General features: G+C 44.6%; 1 protein-coding gene across 1 annotated transcript in view; it reads right to left on the reverse strand.

Annotated features, from left to right (window-relative positions):
• Positions 1-5,373: 5,373 nt before the first annotated feature.
• Positions 5,374-24,388, reverse strand: part of Zmpste24 (zinc metallopeptidase STE24) — a 42,211-nt gene continuing 23,196 nt past the window's right edge. Inside the window, exons 7-10 of the mRNA XM_051171278.1 lie at positions 19,245-19,429; positions 12,074-12,178; positions 8,051-8,194; positions 5,374-5,900 (exon numbers count right to left, since the gene is read on the reverse strand). Of these exons, the coding sequence (XP_051027235.1) occupies positions 5,676-5,900; positions 8,051-8,194; positions 12,074-12,178; positions 19,245-19,429 (659 nt within the window). The 3' untranslated portion in view covers positions 5,374-5,675. The remainder of the gene's footprint in view (positions 5,901-8,050; positions 8,195-12,073; positions 12,179-19,244; positions 19,430-24,388) is intronic.

Genomic DNA, 24,388 nt, shown 5'->3' on the forward strand with positions numbered 1-24,388 from the left:
ATGTGTGAGTATACCATATCCACTGGGCTGCCAGGGCCCTCTCTCTCCCTCCCTCCCCCTTTTTAAAATTTTAATTTATGTGTGTTGGTGTGAGGGTGTCAGATCTTAGAGTTACAGACAGTTGTGAGCTGCCATGTGGGAGCTGGGGATTGAACTGGGGTCCTTTGGAAGAGCAGGCAGTGAGTGCTCTTAACCACTGAGCCACCTCTCCAGCCCGCCTTCTCCCCTTTTGACTCATGTATTCAGGCTGGTCTTGAACTTGTAATATAGCTGAGGATGACCTTGAACTTCTGCTGGGGTTACAGGTGTGCACCACCACAATTTTTGTTATTGGAGGTCAAACCCAGTGCTTCATGCTTTGCACATTAGGCAAGCACTCTTACCAATTAAGCCATAACCCCCAGCCATACACACTCCTACCCTCTGGCTGGCCTGTCTCAGTAGTGCTAGCTCTGGGCAGGGCCTTGGAGTGGAAGGTTGGAAGATATGGCTGTTGTCTTCCAGGTGTGTACGTGTGTGTGCATGCATGTGTACATGTGAAACACTAAGGGACACTGGCTGGGTGTGGTCTGTATTCCCTGGCCCACTGTTCTATTGGTCAGCCAGGAGCTTTTGAAGTTAGATGGTGTCTTAGTCAGGGTTAGTACTGCTGTTGTGAAAGACCAGGACCAACGCAACCAGGGAAGGAAAGGTTTGTTCACACTTCCACTTCAGAGCTCATCATCAAGGTCAGGCCAGGGTCAACAGAGCAGGAGCCTGGAGACAGGAGCTGATACAGAGGTCACAAAAGAGTGCTGCTCACTGGCTAGCCTCTAGCTCCCCTACCCCCTGCTCAGCTTGTTTTTTTTTTTTTTTTTTTAATGGCATGGGCCTTCCTATATCAATCACTAATTAAGAAAATGCCTCACAGGCTTATCTACCATGGAGACATTTTCTCAATTGAAGCTCGCTCCTCTCTGATGACTCTAGCTTGTGTCAAGTTGACATAAAACTAGCCAGCATAGATGGCTACATTTTTGTTGTTTTCGGTATCAATCAGGGTATGTGGTGCCCTCAAATGAAGCACTCTGCGTCCCGCCCTCTCCTGGAGGCACACAGCACTGCAGCCCGAGGCTCGGCATCAGCCGAAGCTGTCCTCACTCGTCCACTTCTCTCAACACACACTTCCCTTAGTCACAAGGCGGGGTCGGCCAGAAGGACTAGGTGTGTTGGCACCAAGGCTCAGTGCTTCAGCCAGCCCTGCCATGACACCCCAATGTCCAAAGTGTGTAGTTGCCAAGGAGCCCTTGGAATTTAGAGGATCCAGGGTCTAGTGAAGGAAGGCAAGAGCTGCCCTGGCCCCGAGCAGTTGCTTAGGTATCCACAGGGCATGGTGGTGGCAGTGATCCTCACTCTTAGACACTGGACCACACTTGCTCTGGTGCCCTGACTCCTCCTTCATGTCTCTTCATGTGCTGGCCTTTTCTGGATCTCTCTGTGACTTAATGAGATAGGACACACTGGATGGTTTCAGTGACAAGAGAAGCTGATGGCACATAAGGTGCACCCAGCGGCATTTCTGTGAGTGAAGCATTTGAAAGGGCCAAAGGAGGCTAATTCCTAAGGACTAGGGGTCTGCCTTCTGCAACTTCCTGGTGAGTGGGGTTCCCTCTGACCACTTCAATGTGATCTCAGGGTCCCGTATACCTCTCTGGATGCATCTCTGTGCTCTGGGACACTCCCTGGGCTGTTTGAGGGTGCTGTGCCAATTACCTGCTGTGCCTGCTGCTCCAGCAACTATCCTAACCCCAGCGCCTTGCTTACACGGGACCTCATCCCTCCCCAGCACTTCAGACTCTCTGACCTAAGACACCGAATATAAACTCCACAAAGGAAGGGACTTAGCCTCTCTTGTTCACCATTGGGCTTTTCAATACACAGTGTCTGGTATATAGCAGGTGCTTAATATTTGTTAAACTAATAAAAATATATTTAGGACACAAAGAAACACCACTCCTAAGTATCAAACTAGGAATGTATAGACTTGCCTTCCTTTCTCTCTCTCTCTCTCTCTCTCTCTCTCTCTCTGGTTTTTTGAGACAGGGTTTCTCTGTGTAGCCTTGGCTGTCCTGGACTTGCTTTGTAGACCAGGCTGGCCCCGAACTCAGAGATCCTCCTGCTTCTACCTCCTGAGTGCTGGGATTAAAGGCATGTGTGCCACTGCACCTGGCTGAGACCTGCTTTCAACCTGTGCATGGCTATATATTCTGATGGCCCAAGAATCTCCGTGGTTCCTCATACCACGATCAGGACCCTGCCCCTCCATGACTGAATCTTGAACAGCCAAAATGATGTGGGGCTACTGCAATAGAGCACTTACCTAGCATGAGTGAGGGCCTGGATTTAGTCCCCCAAACACACTACACACAAGCACACATGGGGAGAGAGAGAGACAGACAGACAGACAGACAGACATAGACACAGAGAGAGAAAGAGACAAACAGAAACAGACAGACAGACAGACAGACACACACACACACACAGAAATAGACAGAGAGGAAACTTGACATTTACGAGAAAGAACATCACAGCTAGATAGTTCAGCTGCCCCCCAGAGATTCAGCATGGCTCCTCCAGGTCATACCTTGCAGTGCCTCCCTGACTACCACTCCAGGGAGCACCAAGATTTCTTGCCACAGGGGTAAGAGGATACTACCACCCACCCACTGCTAATGTAGAAGCCAGGGCTATCCTGCAGAACTAAGCTTCCTACCACACCCACGTGAAGGTCTAAATCCTCTCCATCTTCAAGGTATTGGGGGTCAACCCAGGACACTGTGCATCCTAGGCAGGTACTGAGCCACATCCCCAGCCCCAGAGCCTGAGATCTCACAGTCCTTCCTGCTTGCCCTCCCAATCCTTCTGGAGCTCACCACTGCCACCCTCTGGCCGTCTAGTGCTGCTCATTTGTTTCAAGGCCTTTATTCCTATAGTTCCTCTTTCCTAAGATGCCCCAGTGCCCTGTCACGGGGTCCCATCATTTTTTTTGTTTTGTTTTGTTTTCTATACACACATAACTATCAAGAAGTCTAGCTTCTACACTAGGCCTACTGAGAGATTAACAGTAACTAGCAGAACAGTTATGACAATGCATTGCATGCAGGGTCTGGACTGTGGCTCAATGGACAGAGCGCTTGTTTAGCACGTGCAAGGCTCTGGGCTCAATCCCAAGCATTATGTAAACATGGTGGCTCATGGAGGCCTGCAATTCCAGCACTCAGGAGGTGGAGACAGGAAGATCCCTGAGTTCAAGGTCATTCACTACACAATGGGTTTGAGGCCAGCTTGGGATACACGAGACCTTATCTCAAGAAAAAGTTTCTCTTCAACAACTTGACAAATGTTATTAGCCTTTCTGCAACGGCCAGACAGACAGACTACAGGAAGAGGGGTACTGTACTTTACTTACTGTAGCTGAGGATCAGAGGTGAGCTCTGACCCGGGCAGGATGGTCACCTGTGCATGGGTATAGGCAATCCTGGCTTCGTGGCTCCAGGATACACGGGGGCATCTTCCTACTGATCTGGATGGCGAGGAGCCAGAGGGCAGTCAGAACTAATTAGGAAGCCCAAGACAATGGAGGCTGCAGTGGTGGCGAAGGAGTAAGTCCAAATGCTGCTTCTGAGGGAACGTCGGCGAGAACGCGTGATGCGCCTTCTGGAGAGGCCGGAGGCAGCCATGAGTGGTGCTGGTGCTGACGCCACTCAAACTCAGGCAGGGCTGTTCACTAGATCCACGGGCGGCCGGCACCGACCCTGCAGGTGACCAGTACAGCTGGGTAACACAGGACGCACAAATCACACCAAAGCCAACACCGGGACGTAAATCTGCATTGGCAATTTTTAATGTCTCACTTGTGCAGAACTGAAATGTGTATTTAAAGGCACAGAAGGAAGGAAAGGCAATTATCTGACATGAAGTCACGGGAGAGGATGCTGGAGAGAAACCGTGGGCTGCTCTGAGTAGCTGGAGGGAATAAACAATGCGGTGCCGAACTAGAGCTCTGCCGCCACTATGGTCCACGTGAAGGCCTCGCTCCTATGGCAGTGGAGCGCAGGTATCATAGTGAACAGTTGGTCACACTGTGGAGTGAATGCCCAGTAGGTGTGCGCTGCCAGGGAGTGCGAGCAGCAGGTGAAGCATGATTCTCACTCAGGACGTGGACAGACAAGAAGCAGTCAAGCACACACTGTTTCCCAGTGGAAATCTTTCATGATGCTTTCTCTGCAAGTAAATTTCTGCCTGCCTACCAAGAATTATAATTTAAAAAAAATGGAATCTGGTCTAATTATGACTTGTGAATAAAAAAATTACAAAAATAAAAGCAGAGACTCCTGTCCTCGAAAAAAGATAGAAAACTATATTTCTCCTGTAACAAGAGAATCATGGGTATTTCACCTCTATGTCTTTTCAAATGTAATCTCTTCTTTTTTCATATTCTGTCACAATTAACACTGGGAAATGTATACAATACGGCAACTTCTGCTAAGTGAAAGGATGTACTATTATTTACTAGGGAAAAAGATAAATGAGAAAAAGGCTAGTTTATCCCTACTAAGGTAAGGTGGAAGGAAGGATAAAATTAAGACTGACTTTCACTGTTTTCCTTCTCCCTCCTCTCTCTTTTTGGTGACAGAGTCTCACTATGCAGCCCCGGCTGGCTGGCACTTGCTATGTAGACCAGGCTTGGCCTCAGCTCATAGGTCCACCTACAATCCTGGCATTCAGAGACTGGGACAGGAGGCCTGATAAAGGTTTTAGGTCATGCTGTCCTGGGCTAAAGAATGGGCTTGGGAGCCAGATGTGGTGGTGCAGGCCTTGAATCTCAGCACTCGGGAAGCAGAGGCAGGCAGATCTCTGTCAGTTTGAGGCTAGCCAGGGCTTGTTACACAGAGAAACCCTGTCTCCAAAAATCAAAACCCAAAAATCAAATCAAACAAACAACAACAAAAAAATGAGTTTGAGGCCAGAAAGGGCCAGAGTAAGACCTTATCTTAAAAAAAAAAAAAAAAAAAAAAAAGGGAGGGCGAGGAGGGGGAGGGGATTCCTAATTGGCCCTTGGCAAGAAAGGGAACAGAAAGCTTTGTAATCACAACAGTATAGCAGGTCTAACAACTTGTATTTCAGTAGCATTAGCTTTACTAATTTTTACTTTTCTTTCTTATTTAAAACACTGATTGGCTGGGTTAAATAACAGCATTAAGGTAAAAACAAATTCAATACAGGCACAAGCACAATGATTTGGGGCCATGCTGTCTGTTTCTGCCTCACAGGAAGTGGCTGGAGGTGATGATGCCACCTTCAAACACACCACCTAAATACCCTAGGTGCAGACTCCACACAGTGAGGAAATAAAATGAGCTGTGCATTTCCTTAAATGATTTTACAAATTGATGGTGAACCAGATGCTAGATAAAACTATGCTTTAAAAATATTAAGCCTCAAAATTGTATCCAGTGTTTTAAGAAATGGATTATTAAAATCATTTTTGAAATGAGATAGTAAATGTATTTAAGTCTGGACTTTTATGTACTTAATCATTTCTCTTAAAAAATTAAAAACATCAAGAGCTGGAACATGCTGCCAGGACAGAAATAACCGGAAGTGTGTCCAGTCACGGAACCTGAGCTGCTGGCTCAGTCTTGTTTTGTGTCTTTTAAAGCCTGAAGCCTCTCCAGAAGAGGAGGGTGCGAATAGTGCCACGTTGAAAACAACCAGTCGGAAACCGGGAATCCCAGGTTATCTTTGTTTAGCTTGATCAAAGCAGAGTATAAGTCTTTAGCCTTCCCAAGCTTCTTGGCAAAGGCGTCGGCTTGAAACTCAAATCTGCGGCTCAGGACTGTTAGACAGAAAGACAGGACCTGCAGAAGGAAAGCAAAGGGTTTAGCTGCCTTGCGCCTTCGTTGTCGCTGAAGTCTTCATGAGCCAGCTGTGGAGGAAGGCTGGTCAGGACGTAAGAGGAACAAGCCAAGCCTACGATACTATGCTGGGGGACTATGGTCCCCCCCACCCCAAGCAAACAGACCACAAACAGGTATTGATCTTACTAAAGGGTGACTCCAAAGCCGGTGCACACCAGGGTCAGACCTGGCTCACTTTCTGTCTCTGATATACTTTGTTTTTCTGAGGCAGGGTTTCATGTAACCCAGGTCGACCTCAGGCTCCTCATCCTTTGCTCCCACACCCCAGGTGCTGGGATCACAGGAACCCACTACCGCATCCAAAGGTTTGTTTTCAAATATTTATTTATTGTGTACTTGTGTTTTGCCTGGTGCCCAAGAGGCCAGAAGAGGGCTTCATGATCCCTTTGAACTGGAGTTACGGATGGTCAAGAGTCATCTGCCAGGGCAGCGAGTGTTCTTAACCACTGAGCCATCTCTCCAGCCCCCAGAATCATTTTTAACATTCTTAATCATTTATCTATCTTTAATAACAGCTTTCTCTCAGATTATTCTAAAAAATACGGCAGCGCCTCTGACAACAGTTTGAGACTTTGTTTTATTGACAAGGTCTTGCTATGTAGTTAGCCTTGCACTCACAAGCCTACGAGTCAAAAATGAATGTTCTTTAAGTGTCTATGTCAATATCTCCAGAGTAAGTTCACAATTTCTAAAGACCATTATGAGAGGGATTTTTTTTTTCATGGGAAAATATAACTTCTGAGGGATTAAAACGTCTTTTTATCAACACTCAGGAGGCAGAGGCAGATGTCTGAGTTTGAGGCCAGACTGGTCTACAGAGTGAGTTCTAGGACAGGCAGGGCACCTCCGAGAAACCCTGACCTGAAAAATCGGGGGGCCGGGGGAAGAGGTCTTTGCATACTCAAGTGTTGCAGATTGACTGGCATGCTGTGGTTTTTTGTTTTTTGTTTTAAATTGATGGGGCTAGAGAGATGGTTTAGCAGTTAAGAGCACTGGCTGCTCTTCCAGATGTCTTACGCTCAATTCCCAGCAACCACATGGTGGCTCACAACCATCTAGAATGATATCTGGTGCCCTCTTCTGTCATGTAGGTTTCTATGCACTCATACATAAAATAAATAAATCTTTAAAAAATATTTTGACAAAACGTTGTTTTGTTTTGTTTTGCTTTGCTTTTGCTTTTGCTTTTGGGGACTGGGCAGATGGCTCTGTGGGTAAAGTGCTTGCTGTACAAACCTGAGGACCCAAGTTTGAATTTACAGCCCTCATGTAAAAGCCAAATGTATAGCCAGACATGGTGGCACATGTCTGTAATCCCAGCACTCGGGAGGCAGAGGCAGGCGGATCGCTGTGAGTTCAAGGCCAGCCTGGTCTACAAAGTGAGTCCAGGACAGCCAAGGCTGTTACACAGAGAAACCCTGTCTCAAAAAGCCAAAACAAAACAACAAAACAAAACAAAAAGCCAAATGTACATCAGAAGGCCCGGTGCTAGGCATGAAGGAGTTGAAGCAGATTCCAGAGGCCTGCTGGGCAGTCAGGTTCAGTGAAACAGGAAGACTCTCAGTGTTAACATCTGGCCTTGGAGAGCAACAGATGAAGGCACTCAGTGTTAACCTCTGGTCTCCACAGAGATGAAAATACATACATACTCACTTGTGAAATATCCACCTGTGGTCTGGTGAGTGCTGGGGGAACCCTAAAGTTACCGTGGTCAGAGGAGCCCTGTCACACGGCCCTCTCCAGTCTAGCTGTCATCTACTCGGTTATTTGTTTTGTCCTCACAAACGGATTTTCATGCCCACACTGGTGACCACATGGCCTAGGACATTCTCGCAGGTGACCTCAGCTACTGCAACTCTGAGGTACACATGTCAAGGTTTTCATTGCTAAGCCCCAATTCTCTCCTTTTATAAAACAGTACTATGAACACGTAGACTCAGATTTCTGGGCTACTTTTATACTGTCCAGTCAATCAGTGAGGAACTGGAAGGTTGTGGGGCTTTGTTGATTTACTTTCACACTACCCTAAAGAGTCTAGATTTAAAACAAGCAAAAACATATATGTGGTAATTTTAAAAAGCATACATTACCTCATTGTAAGGTGAGAAAATAAACTGAAAGATGATCAAAAGTCCAATCAGAGTGGGTTGGCTGTCATAGAAACCAAAGGCGGCAAAAAGTTCTCTTTGACCAATTAATACAGCAAACAAGAAAAAGCACAGGAAAGAATTCATCTAGAAAAGAGAACTGTAGGTTAGTGTGCTGCTAAGCAAGCCTGTAATGCACTTTCTTGATTAATGACTGATGCGGGAGGGCCCAGCCCACTGGGGACGGCGCCACCCCTGGGCAGGTGGTCCTGGCGTGTGTAAGAAAGCAGGCTGAGCAAGGCATGAAGAGCAAGTGGTAAGCAGGGTTCCCCGGCACATCCGAGGTTCTCAGCTAAACGCTGCGACCCTTTAATACAGTTCCTCATGTTGTGGTGACCTCCAGCCATAAAATTATTTCTTTGCTCCTTGCTATGATTTTGCTACTGTTATGAATTACAATGTACATATCTCATATGCAATACATCTGATATGCAATGCTAAAGGGGTCTCGACCCACAGGTTGAGAACAGCTGCTCTGTGGCCTCTGCCTCCAGGTTCTTGCTACTCTGACTTCCCACAGTGATAGAGTGTGACCAGAGAGTTCTAAGACGAAACAAACCCTTTCTTTCACGAGGTGCTTTTGATCATGGTGTTATCACAGCAATAGAAACCTACCTGAAACACCTATATATCGTGTGTGTGTGTGTGTGTGTGTGTGTGTGTGTGTGTGTGTGTATTGATATTTTTAGACAGGATATCTATCTCTGTGTGACCCTGGCTGTCCTAGAATTCACATAGTTTTGGTTTTTTTTCATTTTCATTTTGTTTGTTTGTTTTGTTTTTCAATACAAGGTTTTTCTGTGTAGCCTTTGCTGTCCTGGACTCACTTTGTAGACAAGGCTGGCCTCGAACTCACAGCAATTTGACTGCCTCTGCCTCCCTGAGTGCTTGGAATACAAGCCCAGCTCTGGAACTCACTCTTCAGGCTGGCCTTGAAGTCAGAAATCCACCTGCCTCTGCCTCCAGAGTACAAGGATTAAAGGTGTGCGCCACCATCTCCTGGCATGGAGAAATAGTCTTGATGAGGAGAACTTTAAGTAGTATGTCTCACTGGCTATTCAGTGGAGGAGATAAGAGATGAAAATAAATACTAATTTGCTGACTGTTGGCAATTAGTGGTTTCAATGGATGAGCAGGGGTCTCAGAACACACTGGAGAGGCTAGTTTGCTTCCACAGCTACTCTAGAACTTTATCAAGGTGATTATGAGTAGTGGCCAAGGTGACAGTTTATCAGTAAATATCACAGACCTGTCATAAGAGGAACCTGGTACTGACTAGGTACTCAATTTGTCCTCGGGGAGCAGCTGCTGCCTTGTGGTAGGGCTGATTCCACCACAACCTTTCCTTCACAGAAGGGGCAGTAGTTTTTCTTACAGAGCAAGCAATGAATTAGAATTAGAATTTGGACTTACTTACTGCTTATGTACCGTTGTGTGGCTCTACAGCAGAGCTTCAAGCTAAGGAGCTAATTTTCAAATAAAGACTTATGGCAACAGGAAAATTGGGTTCCCAAGTTTTTCTATGCACGTAAACGTGTCTGTTTGTATACACAGCCCAGAACCTGCTGGCCTTTCAGGAATAGATACCCATTTAAGACTCAGTGATGGTAAAAGTCTGACTTCTAACACTTGAGAGGCAGGAGGATTGCAAGTTAAAAGCTACCCTGGTCTACAGAATGAGATTCTAGCTAAAAAAAAAAAAAAAACAACTAAGACTCAGCTAAGGCTGTAGTACTCAGCAGCAGCCAGCAAAGCTACCTGCTGTCTCAGCTAGAGCTTAAGACTGACTTGGTTTAGAAGGACTAGCAACCCACTGAGGAGCTGCTTTCCACAATTTTCAGTGAATATATAATTACTTTTAAATGAAGGGGTAAAGGCTTCAGGTTAGTTTTGTTTTGTTTCATTTGAGACAGGATGTGCTGGTTGGTTTTGCCAACTCGATATAAACCTTGACATATGTGGGACGAGGAACCTCAAAAGAGAAAATGTCTCCATCAGACTGCCTGTAGGCAAATCTGTAGGGCATTTTCTTGATTGATGACTGATATGGGAGGGATTGAATTGTGGGCAGTGCCACCCCTAGGCAGGTAGTTCTAGGTGGTATAAGAAAGCCAGCTGAGCAAGCAGGTGAGCAGGGCTCCTGCTTCTGGGTCCCTGCCCGGACTACCTTCAGATATGGGAGTGTGACTTGAGAATTTTAAGATGAAATAAATCCTTTCCTTCCCAAGTTGCTTTTGGTCATAGTGTTTTATGATACCAATAGAAATCCTAGCTAAGACTTGCTAGAGTCTGCGATGTCACCCATGCTGGCCTTACACTCATAATCCTCCTGCCTCAGTCTCCTCTGTGAAATTTCATATATAGCATATACAAATCATATGCTATGCTGACACCAGAAGAAGTGCAAAAATGCTTAACATGGGGGAAAAAAGTTTTTAGGGCTAGAGAGATAGCTCAGAAGTTAAGAGCATTTGCTGCTCCTGCAAAGACCATGAGCTCAGTCCCCAGTACCCACACCAGGAGGCTCACAGGCATCTTTAACTCCAGCTCCCGGGGATCCCATGCCTCTGGCCACTGTGGGCTCCTACACTCAAGTACACATAACCATATGCAGGTACACATATGATAAATAATCATAAAAATAAATCTTTAAATAATTTTTATTTCATAAAAGATTCTTTTAAAACATTTAAAAAGTAGAAATATAGAAGCTGGGCATGGTGGCACACACCTTTAATGCCAGCACTCGGGAGGCAGAGGCTGCCTGGTCTACAGAGTGACATCATAATGTCTATTCTTTACATGTATGATTTATTTATTTTTCTGTGCGTGTATTTTGTGCCTGCTGTATGCCATGGCAAACAGGGAGGTCAGAAGGACAGCCTGTAGGAGTCAGTCCTTGCCTCCTACCAGATGGGTCCCGGACATCAATCCAACACCGTCAGGCTTGGCGGAAACTGCCTTACATGCCGAGCCATTTCACTAACCTTATGAAGCATCTTAATGTACAACTTACCTAGTTTTGCTTGTATTTGGTTTTCACAGCTCATGTATCTGAGCAACTCTGGAAATGACAGCAATGATGGTAACAGCAAGAAACACTCATATGTACTCACCACACGCCCGGCACATTCCAGACTCTGCCGGCACTATTCACTCAATTCTCTAACCAGCTTTATGCTATATTATCCAATGAAGAAATGGAGGCAGAGAGAAATTAAGGAATTGCCTCAGGTCACACATGAAACTCGGAACCAATCACAAAGAGAAGTCAGGTAGCTTGGCCTCAAAGTTGAGATCCTCCTGCCTCAGCTTCCTGGATGCTGGGGTTACAAGCCTCATGGCTTGAGTTCTGTCTTGATCCATTACTGTATAAAGTCTAGGGCCTGTCGTATTTTTATTGACTTACTTAGCTTTTCTTTTTAAGACCAAGTCTCACTATGTAGCTCAGTTTGGCCTGGAAATTGCTATATAGCTCAGAACTGCCTTCAGCCTCTAATGATTTTTATTTATTTATTGTTTATGTATATGCACAAGAACACATGCCACAGTGTGAGTGTGGAGGGTTGAGGACAACTTGAGGAAGTTGGTTTTCTCCTTCCACCATGTGAACCCTGGGGGTTGAACTCAGGCTTGGCAGCAAGCACCTTCAACTGCTAAGACATCTCACCAACCCCATCAACCCTAAATCTCTCTGCTTGGGTCTCCTGAGCACTTAAGATTACAGGTGGGCACCACCACGTTCACTTTTCCTGCCATTCTAACGATTCCTTTACAGAAACGTAACTGAGCCAGAGTGCTGATGCACACTTGGAGCCCCAGCACATGGGAGGTAAAGGCAAAAGGACTTCAAGGTCAAGGTCATCTTTGGCTACATAGTGAGCTCCAGGCCAGTCTGGGCTACACGAGACCTTGTCTCAAACAAACAAAAACCGAAACAAAATATAACTGTCAGAGCAAACTTACCTGACTAATAATGATATTCTTTACTGTGTGTCCCAGCTTCCAATGCCCCAGTTCGTGGCCAAGTACAGCCAGCACTTCCTCATTTTTACATCCTTGTTTCTTATTCTAAATCAAAGAAAAAAGGAAAAATAACCTATTAATAACCTTTAAGTCATTTATAGCTTTAGCCTTAACCCAGTAATATTACTTCATTGATTCTAATTAAACAAGCAGACTTTTGTACAGAACTTTACTTAACAGGGCATTCACTCCATGAGAGATGATTTGTTGTCCCCAGAGACAGAACTATAAACAAGGCAGGCTCCAACTTCACAAAGTTTAACACTCTAGACAACTTAGATTAGGAAAAAACACTGGAAAAAGTATAAACGTTTATCAGGAAGGTAAGGGTTAAAAAGTCACAAGGAAACCACTTAGCAGCCACATCCTAAATCCACTAAACCTTCATCCTCAAGGTCTGTTCTGATGTAGAAACTGCTGGTGATGAGTGTGATTATGTAACGGTTAGGCACACATTTCCTAGCACCGCTGACAAGAAGCACAGCACCTGTTAGGAGCCATCGATTGTGTATGACAGACTGTGGTAACTTGACTACTTTATTTCTTTCCTTTTTTTTAAAGTTATTTATTTATTTATTTATTTATTTATTTATTTATTATGTGTTTATAGTGCTCTGCCTGCAAGTACACCTGCAGGTCAGAAGAGGGTGTCAGATCACATTATAGATGGTTATGAGCCACCATATCGTTGCTGGGAATTGAACTCAGGACCTCTGGAAGAGCAGTCAGAGCCCTTAATCTCTGAGCCATCTCTCCAGCCCATTCTTTCCTATATTTTGAATGTCTACAAATACGGACATCTCCCTCATTACTCAAAAATATACCAGGAATAGCTATTTAAAAATAGAGCCTTGGAGCTGGCCTATAATCCCAGCACACCTATAGTTCCAGTATATCTACAAAGTGAGTCCAGGACAGCCAAGGCTTCACAAAAAAACCCTCTCTCGAAAAATCAAAAACAGCAGCAGCACCAGCAGCAGCAACAACATCCTAAGCATTCTTCCGCCCCCCCCCCAAATAGAGCCTTGGGGGCTACAGTCATATAAAGCCTGATTGTTGGTTGAACATTTGCCTAATATGCATAAGGCTCTGGTCCCCAGGACCAAACCAATTAAAAAAAAAAAAAAAAAAAAAAAAAAAAAAAAAAAGAAAAGGAATAAAAATTTATTCAAATTATAAGATAATGTAAGGAAAATAGGAGAGATGGGAAGGGTGAAAATGGTAGCTTGGGCGTCAGAAAAGTGGAGGGACACGTGGAGGGCAGGAAAGTGGAGTGACACGTGGAGGGCAAGAAAGTGGAGGGACACGTGGAGGGACAAGCGGAGGGCAGGGAGGTGGAGGGACACGTGGAGGGCAAGAGGTGGAGGGACAAAGAATAGCAAATGCAGCAGATAAAGCTGAGTCACAAGGCGCAGTGGGGAGTATGGAGAGAAGCCTGATTTGCATTGCTGAACTTTCAAAAGGCAGGGAAACAACAGCAAGCACCTCTGGTTCAGAAGAGAAAGAGGAAGTATCTAGAATAAGACCTGAGAGACAGAGAAATGGCTCAGTGGGCCTTACAACACATATACTCACGACACATGTAAGACAAAATTATGAAACGTTGGATCAACAGATAAAGGTGCCTGCTACCAAGGCGATGACTCGAGCCTGGTCCTCAGGACTCGGGTGGTAGGAGAGAATCAACTCCTAACTGCGGTCCTTTGACTGCCACATGTGAGGCAAGGCACATGAACACCTGCACCACTACCATATTCAATAACCAGCGACATCCGAAGTTCAAGGTCATCCTAGGCTACACAAGATCCTATTTCAAAACAAAACAAAAAACTTTGCTCAATTGATAAGCCCATCCCCAAGTCAAAATTCTGCCTAGCCCACATATCCTTCTCAGAAACCTGCCTGCCTATTTGAATCTACAGTAATGCCTGAATTTCAAGATGGGTGCGGATAAGGGTACACCTTTACCCTTACTGCAAGGCTCAGTCCTAGGACCAAGAGCTGAGGCTAGCTTGGGATACATAGGACTCTACCTCAACAAAAGAACAACCTCCTACCTCACCCCCAGAAAAGCCATTACTACTTCAGCTATTGAAGACATCATAGTGTGTCTCAGACTCTGGGCTCCTCGTCACATCTACCCACAGGGTCACTAGGATGGCTAAGGTCTAAGGTGTCATGGCACTTATCATTGATAAAATAAAAGCAGGCTCATCAGGGAGCCAGACAAAGAAGGCAGGCCCCACTAAGCACGCTTCAAAGGAGTACTTGGGAATTTGTGTTCAGCTTTTGTTCTGCTGACGACTGAATCCAGGGCCATAAAAGCAGGACAAGTGTTCTACTTCTGAACTACTCCAGCTACCAATTGTGTTTGTAGCCAAATAAAGCTGTTTTCAAAGATACCAAAGGTCTGCATCCTCCTTCCATTGTTGCCACCCCTAGGTTGCTTGCTAGTGTGTGAATTAACCACGGTGTCATATGCCCTGCACTGGACACCTCTTCAGCACGCTCTGCTGAACCTGCAGGACTCTCAAGTGTCGCTGAGTTACCCTTTCTCACCTTCAGTTTTCCTATTTATGAGATGACCTTAAGACCTTGTCCCAGCTTTGACTCCTATAAGAGTTGGTTAAACCTAGGTGACTTTTATTCTGATATCCTAGCTGGCAGGATAATTCCATTTAAAGGATATATTAAAAGCTAGGTGTGAAGAGAAAGAAGATAAATAAATAAATAAACAAACAAATAAATAAATAAAATAAAAGCCAGGTGTGGTAGCTCATGCCTAGAATATTATCTCAACACCCAGGACTCTGAAGCAGTAGAGTCCCAAATCTGGAGCCAGACTAGGCTGTATACATAGTAAGGTACGGGCTAATACAGGCCACATACAACAAGCCACTGTGTTCTGGGGGGGAGGGGAGGCTGTGGTATGTGTGTGGCCTGTGTTCATGGGTGGTGGTGGTGGTGGTGGTGGTGGTGGTGGTGGTGGTGGTGGTGGTGGTGGTGTGTGTGTGTGTGTGTGTGTGTGTGTGTGTGTGTGTGTGTGTGTGTGTGTGCACTTGCACATGGTGTGTGTGAATGTGAAGCTGTGGCACCTTAGCCTCGAGACACAGTCTCTCTGAATTAGAAATTCAGTTTGAGCTGCCTGTGAGCACTTGGCTATTTACATTGGTGCCAGGGATTCCAAGGTCTTCAAGTTTGTAGAATAAATGCTCTCACCCACTGGGACATCTTCCTAGCCACACAAGACTCTGTCTTTAAAAAACAAACAAGCCAGCCGGGCGTGGTGGCGCACGCCTTTAATCCCAGTACTCGGGAGGCAGAGGCAGGCGGATCGCTGTGAGTTCTAGGTCAGCCTGGTCTACAAAGTGAGTCCAGGATGGCCAAGGCTACACAGAGAAACCCTGTCTCGAAAAAAACAAAACAAAACAAAACAAAAACAAACAAACAAACAAAAAAACCCAAACAAACAAGCCAGGTGGTGGTGGTGCATGCCTTTAGTCCCAGCACTTGGAAGGCAGAGGCAAGCAGATCCCTGTGAGTTCAAGGCCAGCCTGGTCTACAAAAGCAAGTCCAGGACAGTCAAGGCTACACAGAGAAACCTTGTCTTGAAAACCAATCAATCAAAGAAACAAACAAGCCAGGTGTAGTGGCACACACCTTTAATCCCAGCACTCTGGAGCCAGAGGCAAGTGTATGGCTGAGTTCGAGGCCAGCCTGGTCTACAAAAGGAGTCCAGGACAGCCAAGGCTAACACAGAGACCCTGTCTCAAAAAACCAATCAACCAACCAACCAACCAACCAACCAAAACCCCCAAACAAAAAACCCAAGGGCTGGACTCAACAGTTAAGAACACTTATTGTTCTTGCAGAGAGCCCAGGTTCGATTCCCAACACCTATATTATCCATAACCCTGATACCCTCTTCTGACTTCTATAGGCACCAAGCATGCACATGGTGCACATTCATAATGAAGCAAGACACACACATACACAACACACACACACACACACACACACACACAAATCTAACAAAACAGGCAAACAAACAACACACAAATGGCTTAGGAGTTAATAGTGCTTCCTGCTCTTCCAGAGAATCTGGGTTTGGTTCCCAATACTCATGTCAAATGGCTCACAATTGCCTCTAACTCCAGCTCCAGGGGACCCAGGCACTGTTTTTTGGACTTCCCTGGCACCTGCATTGACATGCACTTATCCACCCACCCACTCATATACACAATTAAAAATAAGTCCTTTAAAAATTCAAAGGCATTAACCCATTTAGCATACTATTTAATCCTTGCACAGAAACTGTCTCTTCTACAGTCATCACAGTCTACCTTACTAGATCATCCCTTTAAAATCAAAACAGATGCTCAAATGACAGTCAGTACTTTCCAGAACTTACAAAGAAAAGCATGAGAGATTTCACTGGTGTTTTATAATTTCACCTCATAACTCTAAGAGGTGAGCATCTTTACACCAGGATTTCCTAACCATGAGAGATCTCACACCATTCTCACTCCACCCTACTCCCACCCAAGGATATCTGGTAAGTGTCTGGGAGTAATTTGGTTGTATTATGTGAGTGTGTAAGAGAGGTGACCCTGATCTCTATTGGGGACAGGCCAGCGATGCTGCAAAGCATCACAACAAGATACTATGCAGTCTAGTAATGCCAAGGTTGAGAAACGCTGTGGCTTCCCCTCTGCCTGAAGGAATGAAATGACCAAAACGCTTAAATTACTTGCCCAGCCTTATGTAGCTAGTGAGTGAGCAGAGATCGAACATCAACTCACATGATACCAAAACAAGGACACACGCAATCCCACATATCAACACCGGGGGTTGTATCCGAAGATTATTATTATTTCTTGCTACCCAGCTCATTCATTTATTCTTAGAACTTTCAAATTCTATTAGTCAGCATTAGCTGACCTCAGCCAACAATGTTTTAGATTCTCAGGTCCAATTTAAGAAGATTTTCTTGAGGCGTGGCGTGGCAGCACAGGCCATTAATACCTCTTGGGAGGCAAAGACAGGTGGATCTCTGAGTTTGAGGCCAGCCTGGTCTACATAGTGAGTTCCAGGACAGCCAGGGTTATGTATAGAGTCTCTGCCTTAAAAACAAACAAAACCAGGATAGTTTTCTTGGGCTGGTGAGATAGCTTGATGGGTAAAGGCCTTTGTCAATGCGTCTGGGGACCTGATTTTGATCCTTGGAACTCATGAGCAGGTGGAAGTACAGAATTGCTGACCCAAGGTTGTTCTCCGAGCTCTAGAAACATGCTGTGGCGTGCACCTTTGCCACTCACACACATGCACTCACACACATGCACTCACACACATGCACTCACACACATGCACTCACACACATGCACTCACACACATATGCACTCACACACATGCACTCACACACATGCACTCACACACATGCACTCACACACATGCACTCACACACATGCACTCACACACATGCACTCACACACATGCACTCACACACATGCACTCACACGAGTGTGCACATATACCCAAAGTAAAAGAAAAAAATACCATCTCTTATACTCCCCAGTATCTTTTTTTCCCGGGGGGGGGGGGTTAGGAGAGCAAGAGCTCCCTGGTGTCTTATGGCTACGGCATCCTTCCCAGGATCAGAGTAAGGCTGCTTGTCTGACCATTTACCCTTTACACTGTGAGTTTATAAAGACTGAACTTCTCTTCAAAAAAAAATTTTTTTTCCGATTTTGAGAAAGCACCTCACATATCCCGGGCTGGCCCTGAACTTATAATATAGAAGTAAAAACAAGCTTGAACTGATCCTCCTGCCTCCTCCTACTGAGTGCTGGGATTACAGGTGTAAGCCATTATGACTGGTTTATTTGGTGCTATGCACTGAATTTAGGCCTTGTGCTTGCTAGGTGAGCACTTCACCAACTAAGTCACATTCCCAGTCCCTACTCTTGTATACTTTTGAAAGGCTAGCACTTGCTCTGTAGACCAGGCTAACCCTGAATCACCTGTCTCTGGGTGCTGAGATTAAAGGCGTGTATCACCATCCCTGGACTACTTTTGTATTTTTAATGCCAAGCAAAGCAGTTCAGTACAGAGCACATATTTCATTAGCAAATGTTAAAAACAAAATTGATACATAATGTACCCAAGGATCCTCAGTGACTAAATGACAGGACTAGGTCTCAACTCTGCCTACTGCCAAAGTAAAGCCAGGAAAGCCTACTAACTGTATGTATCAATTATACTAAAAACTAAAGGTTCATCTCCTCATTTTGTCTGCAGAATTTCTTTTATCATAAACATAAAAGGAATAAGGGCAACTGGACGGCTCACGGGGTGATGGTGATTGCTGTACCAGGCTCCAGGTCTCAAAACAACTGATTCCATGGTAGAAGTGCCATTCAGGCCATAAAACTCAGCCCAGAAACTGTACCCCTGCCAACATGAAAGCAAAGACTTTACCCATCCAAGTCCATAGTTCTGGGAAGTCTCTCAATGCACTAACCTTGCTCTTTGGCTTCTGTAGTTCCACTTCTGGCCGACTGCTCTTGTTAACTAAAGCATGTCAACTCTGTACAGTTTTTATGCTCAAAAGTTCACCCTAAAAGAGCTCAGAACTATACTGGGGCTACACTGATTATACCGAGTGGAGTTGCCAGTTGGCTAACAAAGGCTTTTATTGGCTTAAACCTGTGTCTTCTCTGATGGATACTCCACAGCAAATGTTACCAATCCTGACTATCTGAGTTCAATCCCCAGGACCTACAGTAGTAGGAGAGAATCAACTCCTACAAGTTGTCCTGATTTCCATGTATGACACACACACACACACACACACACACACACACACACACTTACATGATTGTTAAAACAAAATCTTTCAATTTCAATATGTTCATCTGAAAGCCTGCAAGGCAGTTTAGCATGTGCTAATGGTAGCCATTTCTCCCAAACAGCAGAACTTTAAAAGGACAGCAGTACTTGTATTTGGTGGTCTCTGTGAACTCCACTATAGCACAGAAACTGGCATTATTATGATCTGTCAAAGAAACTATATAAAAACTAGGTCAAAGTCTCCGAGGAAAACAGAACTCACTTTCACTTTAGCTTTTACTTCTTCACTGTCCCCTTCGCCATCATTTCGGGGTTCCATGCCAGCCTCCTCCTGGTTGTCTTTGTTTGGTATAGAGTACTCCTCTAGTAGAGTGTCAAACAAAACTATTCTCTTGTTCTTGAAGAAGCCATAAAAGTAAGCATTGCTGTGGGAAGAGCGCTTAGATCCTAAGGAAGAGACAGCCCAAAGCACGGAACAGAATTAAAACATCTTTGGTCCTTTGGAACCAATGGAAAGGGCATTAACGTTTTCAAGCTGTTCAATACCCAGAGAAAAACTATTAATATAAATCATTAGCAGCAGTGGAGCAGCTCCACTCATGTTCCCTGGTTTGTAGTAACAGAAATATATCTACATACCCAACAGCTTGAAATGATTAAAGTGTGGTAAAGCTATGGGGTAGAATTTTATTTTATTATTTATGTATTTATATATTTATTTACTTTTGGTTTTTTTCAAGACAAGATTTCTCTGTGCAGCCTTGGCTGTTCTGGACTCACTTTGTAGACCAGGCTGGCCTCAAACTCACAGCTGGGATTATAGGCGTGCACCACTGAGCCTGGCTTATGGAATCGAATTTTAAGCAGCCAGAATATATATATATATATCTGCATGGAATTTACCAAGAGAAAATCTCACCAAAGTATCGTGAAGAATACAAAATGCCACACATGTATAAGGTTATCATATTATCAAAAAATATGCAGGTAGCAGAAAGGCACACACCCAAGGCTGTGAGAAAAATACCAAAGGAAGGGGTGCAGTGCATGATGACCCAGAAGTGTGGGTTGTTCGTCTCTGTTCCAGGATTTTTTTAAGCAGACATCTATTATCAGAAAAAGCTCTGTAAGATGAAGAAAACATACCTAAATTTTCAACAGAGGCTGAGAGTTCCTGAGCTGTGGTTGAGATTACTCTGGCCTTTGTGCATTTCTTCAATTTCCAAATGTTCTTCATTGTTTAGTGAGTTGAATACAGTGACTAAGAGCACAGACTCTGAGCTCAAATTCTGGCTTTGGCACGTATCAATTGTGAAAATTTAGGAACCTTTTAAAGCTCTAGTCTCCTCTTTAAGAAGCAAAGCTAATATGCCTCATGAGACACTATAACAACATACCTCCACCCACATTAAACGCTACTATTACTTACATATATTTGTATTGAAATAAAGAAATGACAAAGCATTTTTTGAGAACTTGGAAGTTTCTTAAAGAAAATGGATTAAAAAAAAAAGTTTTATTTATTACATATACCATTTTCTGCCTGCATGCATGCCTGCACGCCAGAAGAGGGCATCAGATCTCATTATAGATGGTTGTGAGCCACCATGTGGTTGCTGGGAATTGAACTCAGGACCTCTGGAAGAGCAGACAGTGCTCTTAACCTCTGAGCCATCTCTCCAGCCCCAAAATGTGAAAATTTACACCTATTCATATCTATTTTTTAAACGATTTTAATCTATGTATGTGTGCTTGTTTATGAGTTGTTTGTCAATGTGTGCAGGGTAGAGGCAGGAGTAGGGAGGGGCTGTGGAGAAGGCTCATCCTTTCAGAGTGCCTACTGCTCTTGCAGAGGACAGTTCCTAGCAGCCATTGGGTGGCTCACAACCACATGTAACTTCAATTCCAGTTTCTATGCCTCTGATCTCCCATAATCAGATACATGCATATACACATAATCAAAAACTAAAGGTTAATATATATATATTTGACTCTTTTTCCACTGGGGGCTTATATATGCCAGGCCTTTCACCAATGCTATGATGCTGAACTTTTGATCCTCCTGTTTCCATCTTCCAGGTGCAGGCTGGGTTTACAGGTGTGGGCCACAACGGAAGGTTTATGTGGTGCTGGGTATGAAAGCCTGGGTCTTGGGCAAGCTAGGCAAGCACTCTGTCAACTAAGCCACCTTCCTGTCCATGCATCAACTCACATTTTGTTTTTCTTTTTCTGAGACACGGTTTCTCTGTGCAGCCTTGGCTGTTCTAGATCTTGTTCTGTGGACCAGGGTGGCCTCAAACTCAAGAGATCCTCCTGCCTCTGCCTCCTGAGTGCTGGGATTAAATCTGGCTCGTATTTCTTTCTAATAACGTATTTTTATGTGCTTTGGTGTTTTGCCTACATTTATGTTGTGTGAGGATGTCAGATCTCCTGGAACAGGAGTTACAGTTTTTACAGTTGTCAAGCTGCCATGTGGGTGCTGGGAATTGAACCCAGGTCTTCTAGAAGAGCAGAGTGCTCTTAACCACTGAGTCAGACCTCCAGCCCTCATATTTCTAATATAACATACTTGGCAGTATGTTTAGAATACAGTAAAGCCTCAATAAGTAGTAGTTATTATTATTTATTGCATTGCAGTATCATTTTTTTGGTGTAGTTGCTTATTTTGTCAGTACTAGGGCAAACTTTGCTATTAGTCTCATAATGCTTTTGGGGTGTGTGTGTGTGTGTGTGTGTGTGTGTGTGTGTATGTGTGTACACACATTGGGGTGTGTGTGTGTGTGTGTGTGTGTGTGTGTGTGTGTGTGTGTGTGTACACACATGTGTATGGGTGCCTGTGAGGCCAGAAGAATGTACTGGATCCCCCGGATCTGGAGTTACAGTTGTGGGTCACTCATGAGTGCTAGGAACCAAATCTAGTTGCACTGCAAGAGCAACAGGCACAATTACCTGCCTGGCCCTCGCTCCTGCCTCTCATACTTTTTGCTGTTGTTGTTGTTTTTAATGAGGAAGGAGCCTAGGGCCTCAGGCTTGCTAGGCAAGCATTCTACTAAGTTATATTCCCAGTCCTCATCTCACACTTGTAACATTAGTTCATAACTTCAGATGTCATCTGAAACTTGATGGGGGTGATCAGGTCATACACAGACAAATAAAACTGCTGTCTTTATAGTTCCCATTGGTCCAGCTTCTTCAAGTAGGGGCCAAGGGATATCCACATCAAAATTCAGACACTGGGACACCGACTAAGTCAGAATCTCTAGGAGTGGAAGCCAGAAACCTGTCCATACAAAACTTTCCAGGAAATCCTTATATAATTAAGGTTTAGGAGTCTTCGTATTACACTGTAAACTTTTTGTGCTACTCTGTCTCGACAAGCAGCTTATATTCAATAGTGCTTGTGTACTAACTGGACTAACCATACCTGGAAAATAGTGAAGCAGTGCATGAGAACTCTGAGTGTAAAAACTTCATGTGCATGGAAGGTGGTGCCACCTGTGTCTTCACCCTTTGCTCTAGACAGGCCCTGGGCAGTGTGTGACACAGCTGAGCATGCCCTCCTGGAGCACAGCTTCCATGCTGTCTGTTCCTCCCCTGCCAACGCTGAGCCTGGTGCTGCCCTCGTCTTTGGCCTTAAAGACCAACCATATGCCAGAAACTTCCAAACCTACATTCTGAGCACTGGCCTCTCTCTGAAACCCCAGACTTGTGAATGCAGCTGCCTGTATGGCATGTCCACACTGGAAGTCTATGGATATATTTATTAATTCTATTTTTTAAGTGCTAAATGTATTCTTTCTTACTTCTACAGAAAATACTAAGTTCTAAACCAAAAATATATGCTGATTTTTGTAAATAAAAGCATTTCTTTTAAGTACAATAGGCAGAATTATTTAAAGTAAATACATTTTTACTTAAGGAAACTCATGGGGCTGGAGAGATGATTTAGTGGTTAGAGCACTTGTTGTTGCAGAGAGCCAAGGTCTATTCCAGCACCCATATGGTCACTCACAACCAGCCATTAACTCCAGTTCCAGGGGTCTAGGGATCCAATGTTCTCTTCTGATCTCCGAGTGCACCAAGCACACATGTGATGCACAGACATCCATTTGAACAAAACATGCATACACATAAAAATAAAAATCTAAAAAATGAAACCCATAAAACTCTTCTAAAAGAGAAAAGAAACTCACAAGTTATGATTCCTTCTTTTGCCCAATAAGGCTACCTTAGTTCCTCCTAACCCCGAATGAAAGATTTCTCTTCAAGACAGCCTTGTAAGAAACCTACTGTCATTCCAGCCTGCTTGGACTTCTCCTGCCTGCACCTGAATTGTGAGCGCTGGATAAAACTTCAAAATTCCCATCTAAGATCTTTGGATTCTCACTTTACGCAGCGTCCTTTAGGATTGCTTTTAGGCTAGAGGGATCTGCCTGCTTTTCAGTGCAGCCTGTCCTCTGACCATGAGCAAGCCCAGCTTGTACTCATTTGCCAGCTGTCACTCAGGATGAGGAGCTGGACTTTCATACGTCCTGTTAGCTGTCTTGCAGTCCCTTCTCACAGACCTGGGAAGCAGTCCTGTGGTGAAAGGCAAAACCAGTTACCCTATGAGGGGTTTCCAACAATGTGTGGCTACAGGACCCTGGGACAGATCTCAACTTGTTTGTATTCTTTAAGGGATTTAAAATTTTAATTAATTAATGTGTGCATGTGTGTGTGGTGTCGGAGGAAAGATGTCAGAGCCCTTGAGCTGCAGACACAGGTGATCGTGAACTTTGTACTCACTAGGAGGTTGCTTGGATCCAAACTCTACGCCTCATGATTGTGGGGAAGCACTCCTAATCCAGCTCTCCAGGTTTGATTACTTATTTTTGTGTGTATGCACGCATGCACCACGGCTCATGTGTGGAGTGCAGAGGACAATCTGAGTGAGTTCCGGGGATCAGTTCAGTCCCCAGGCTTGGTGGCAAGTGCCTTCACTCACTGGGTCATCTCTCCACCATTATTTGTTGGGATTTTTTTCAGATTTAAAGAAGTTTTTATGGATGTGTATGAATATATACACATGTGTGTGAGTGCCTGCAGAGACCAAAAAGGGCAAAGGACCCCTGGGGCTGGAGTTTCAGGTGGTTGTAAGCCCCCCAGTGTGGGTGCTGGGAACCAAACTCTGGGCCTCTGGAAGAGCAGCAAGTGTTCTTAACTGCTCAGCCACCTCTCCAAGCCCCTAGACGTTTATATTTTTATTTTTGCCCTTCCCCTGTTTATTACTGGAATCTCCTTTCAGAATTCAGGGAATTTCACACAATGAAGGTCTTAAGAGACTGCTTCTCATTTGGGAAACCTAAAAGCCAGGTATTTGCTTCCTTAGCAACTCCTGGCAACCAGCCCCATACACTGGCTTAGTGG

Source organism: Acomys russatus, chromosome 29 (assembly GCF_903995435.1).
Source record: "Acomys russatus chromosome 29, mAcoRus1.1, whole genome shotgun sequence".
Lineage (NCBI taxonomy): Eukaryota > Metazoa > Chordata > Mammalia > Rodentia > Muridae > Acomys > Acomys russatus.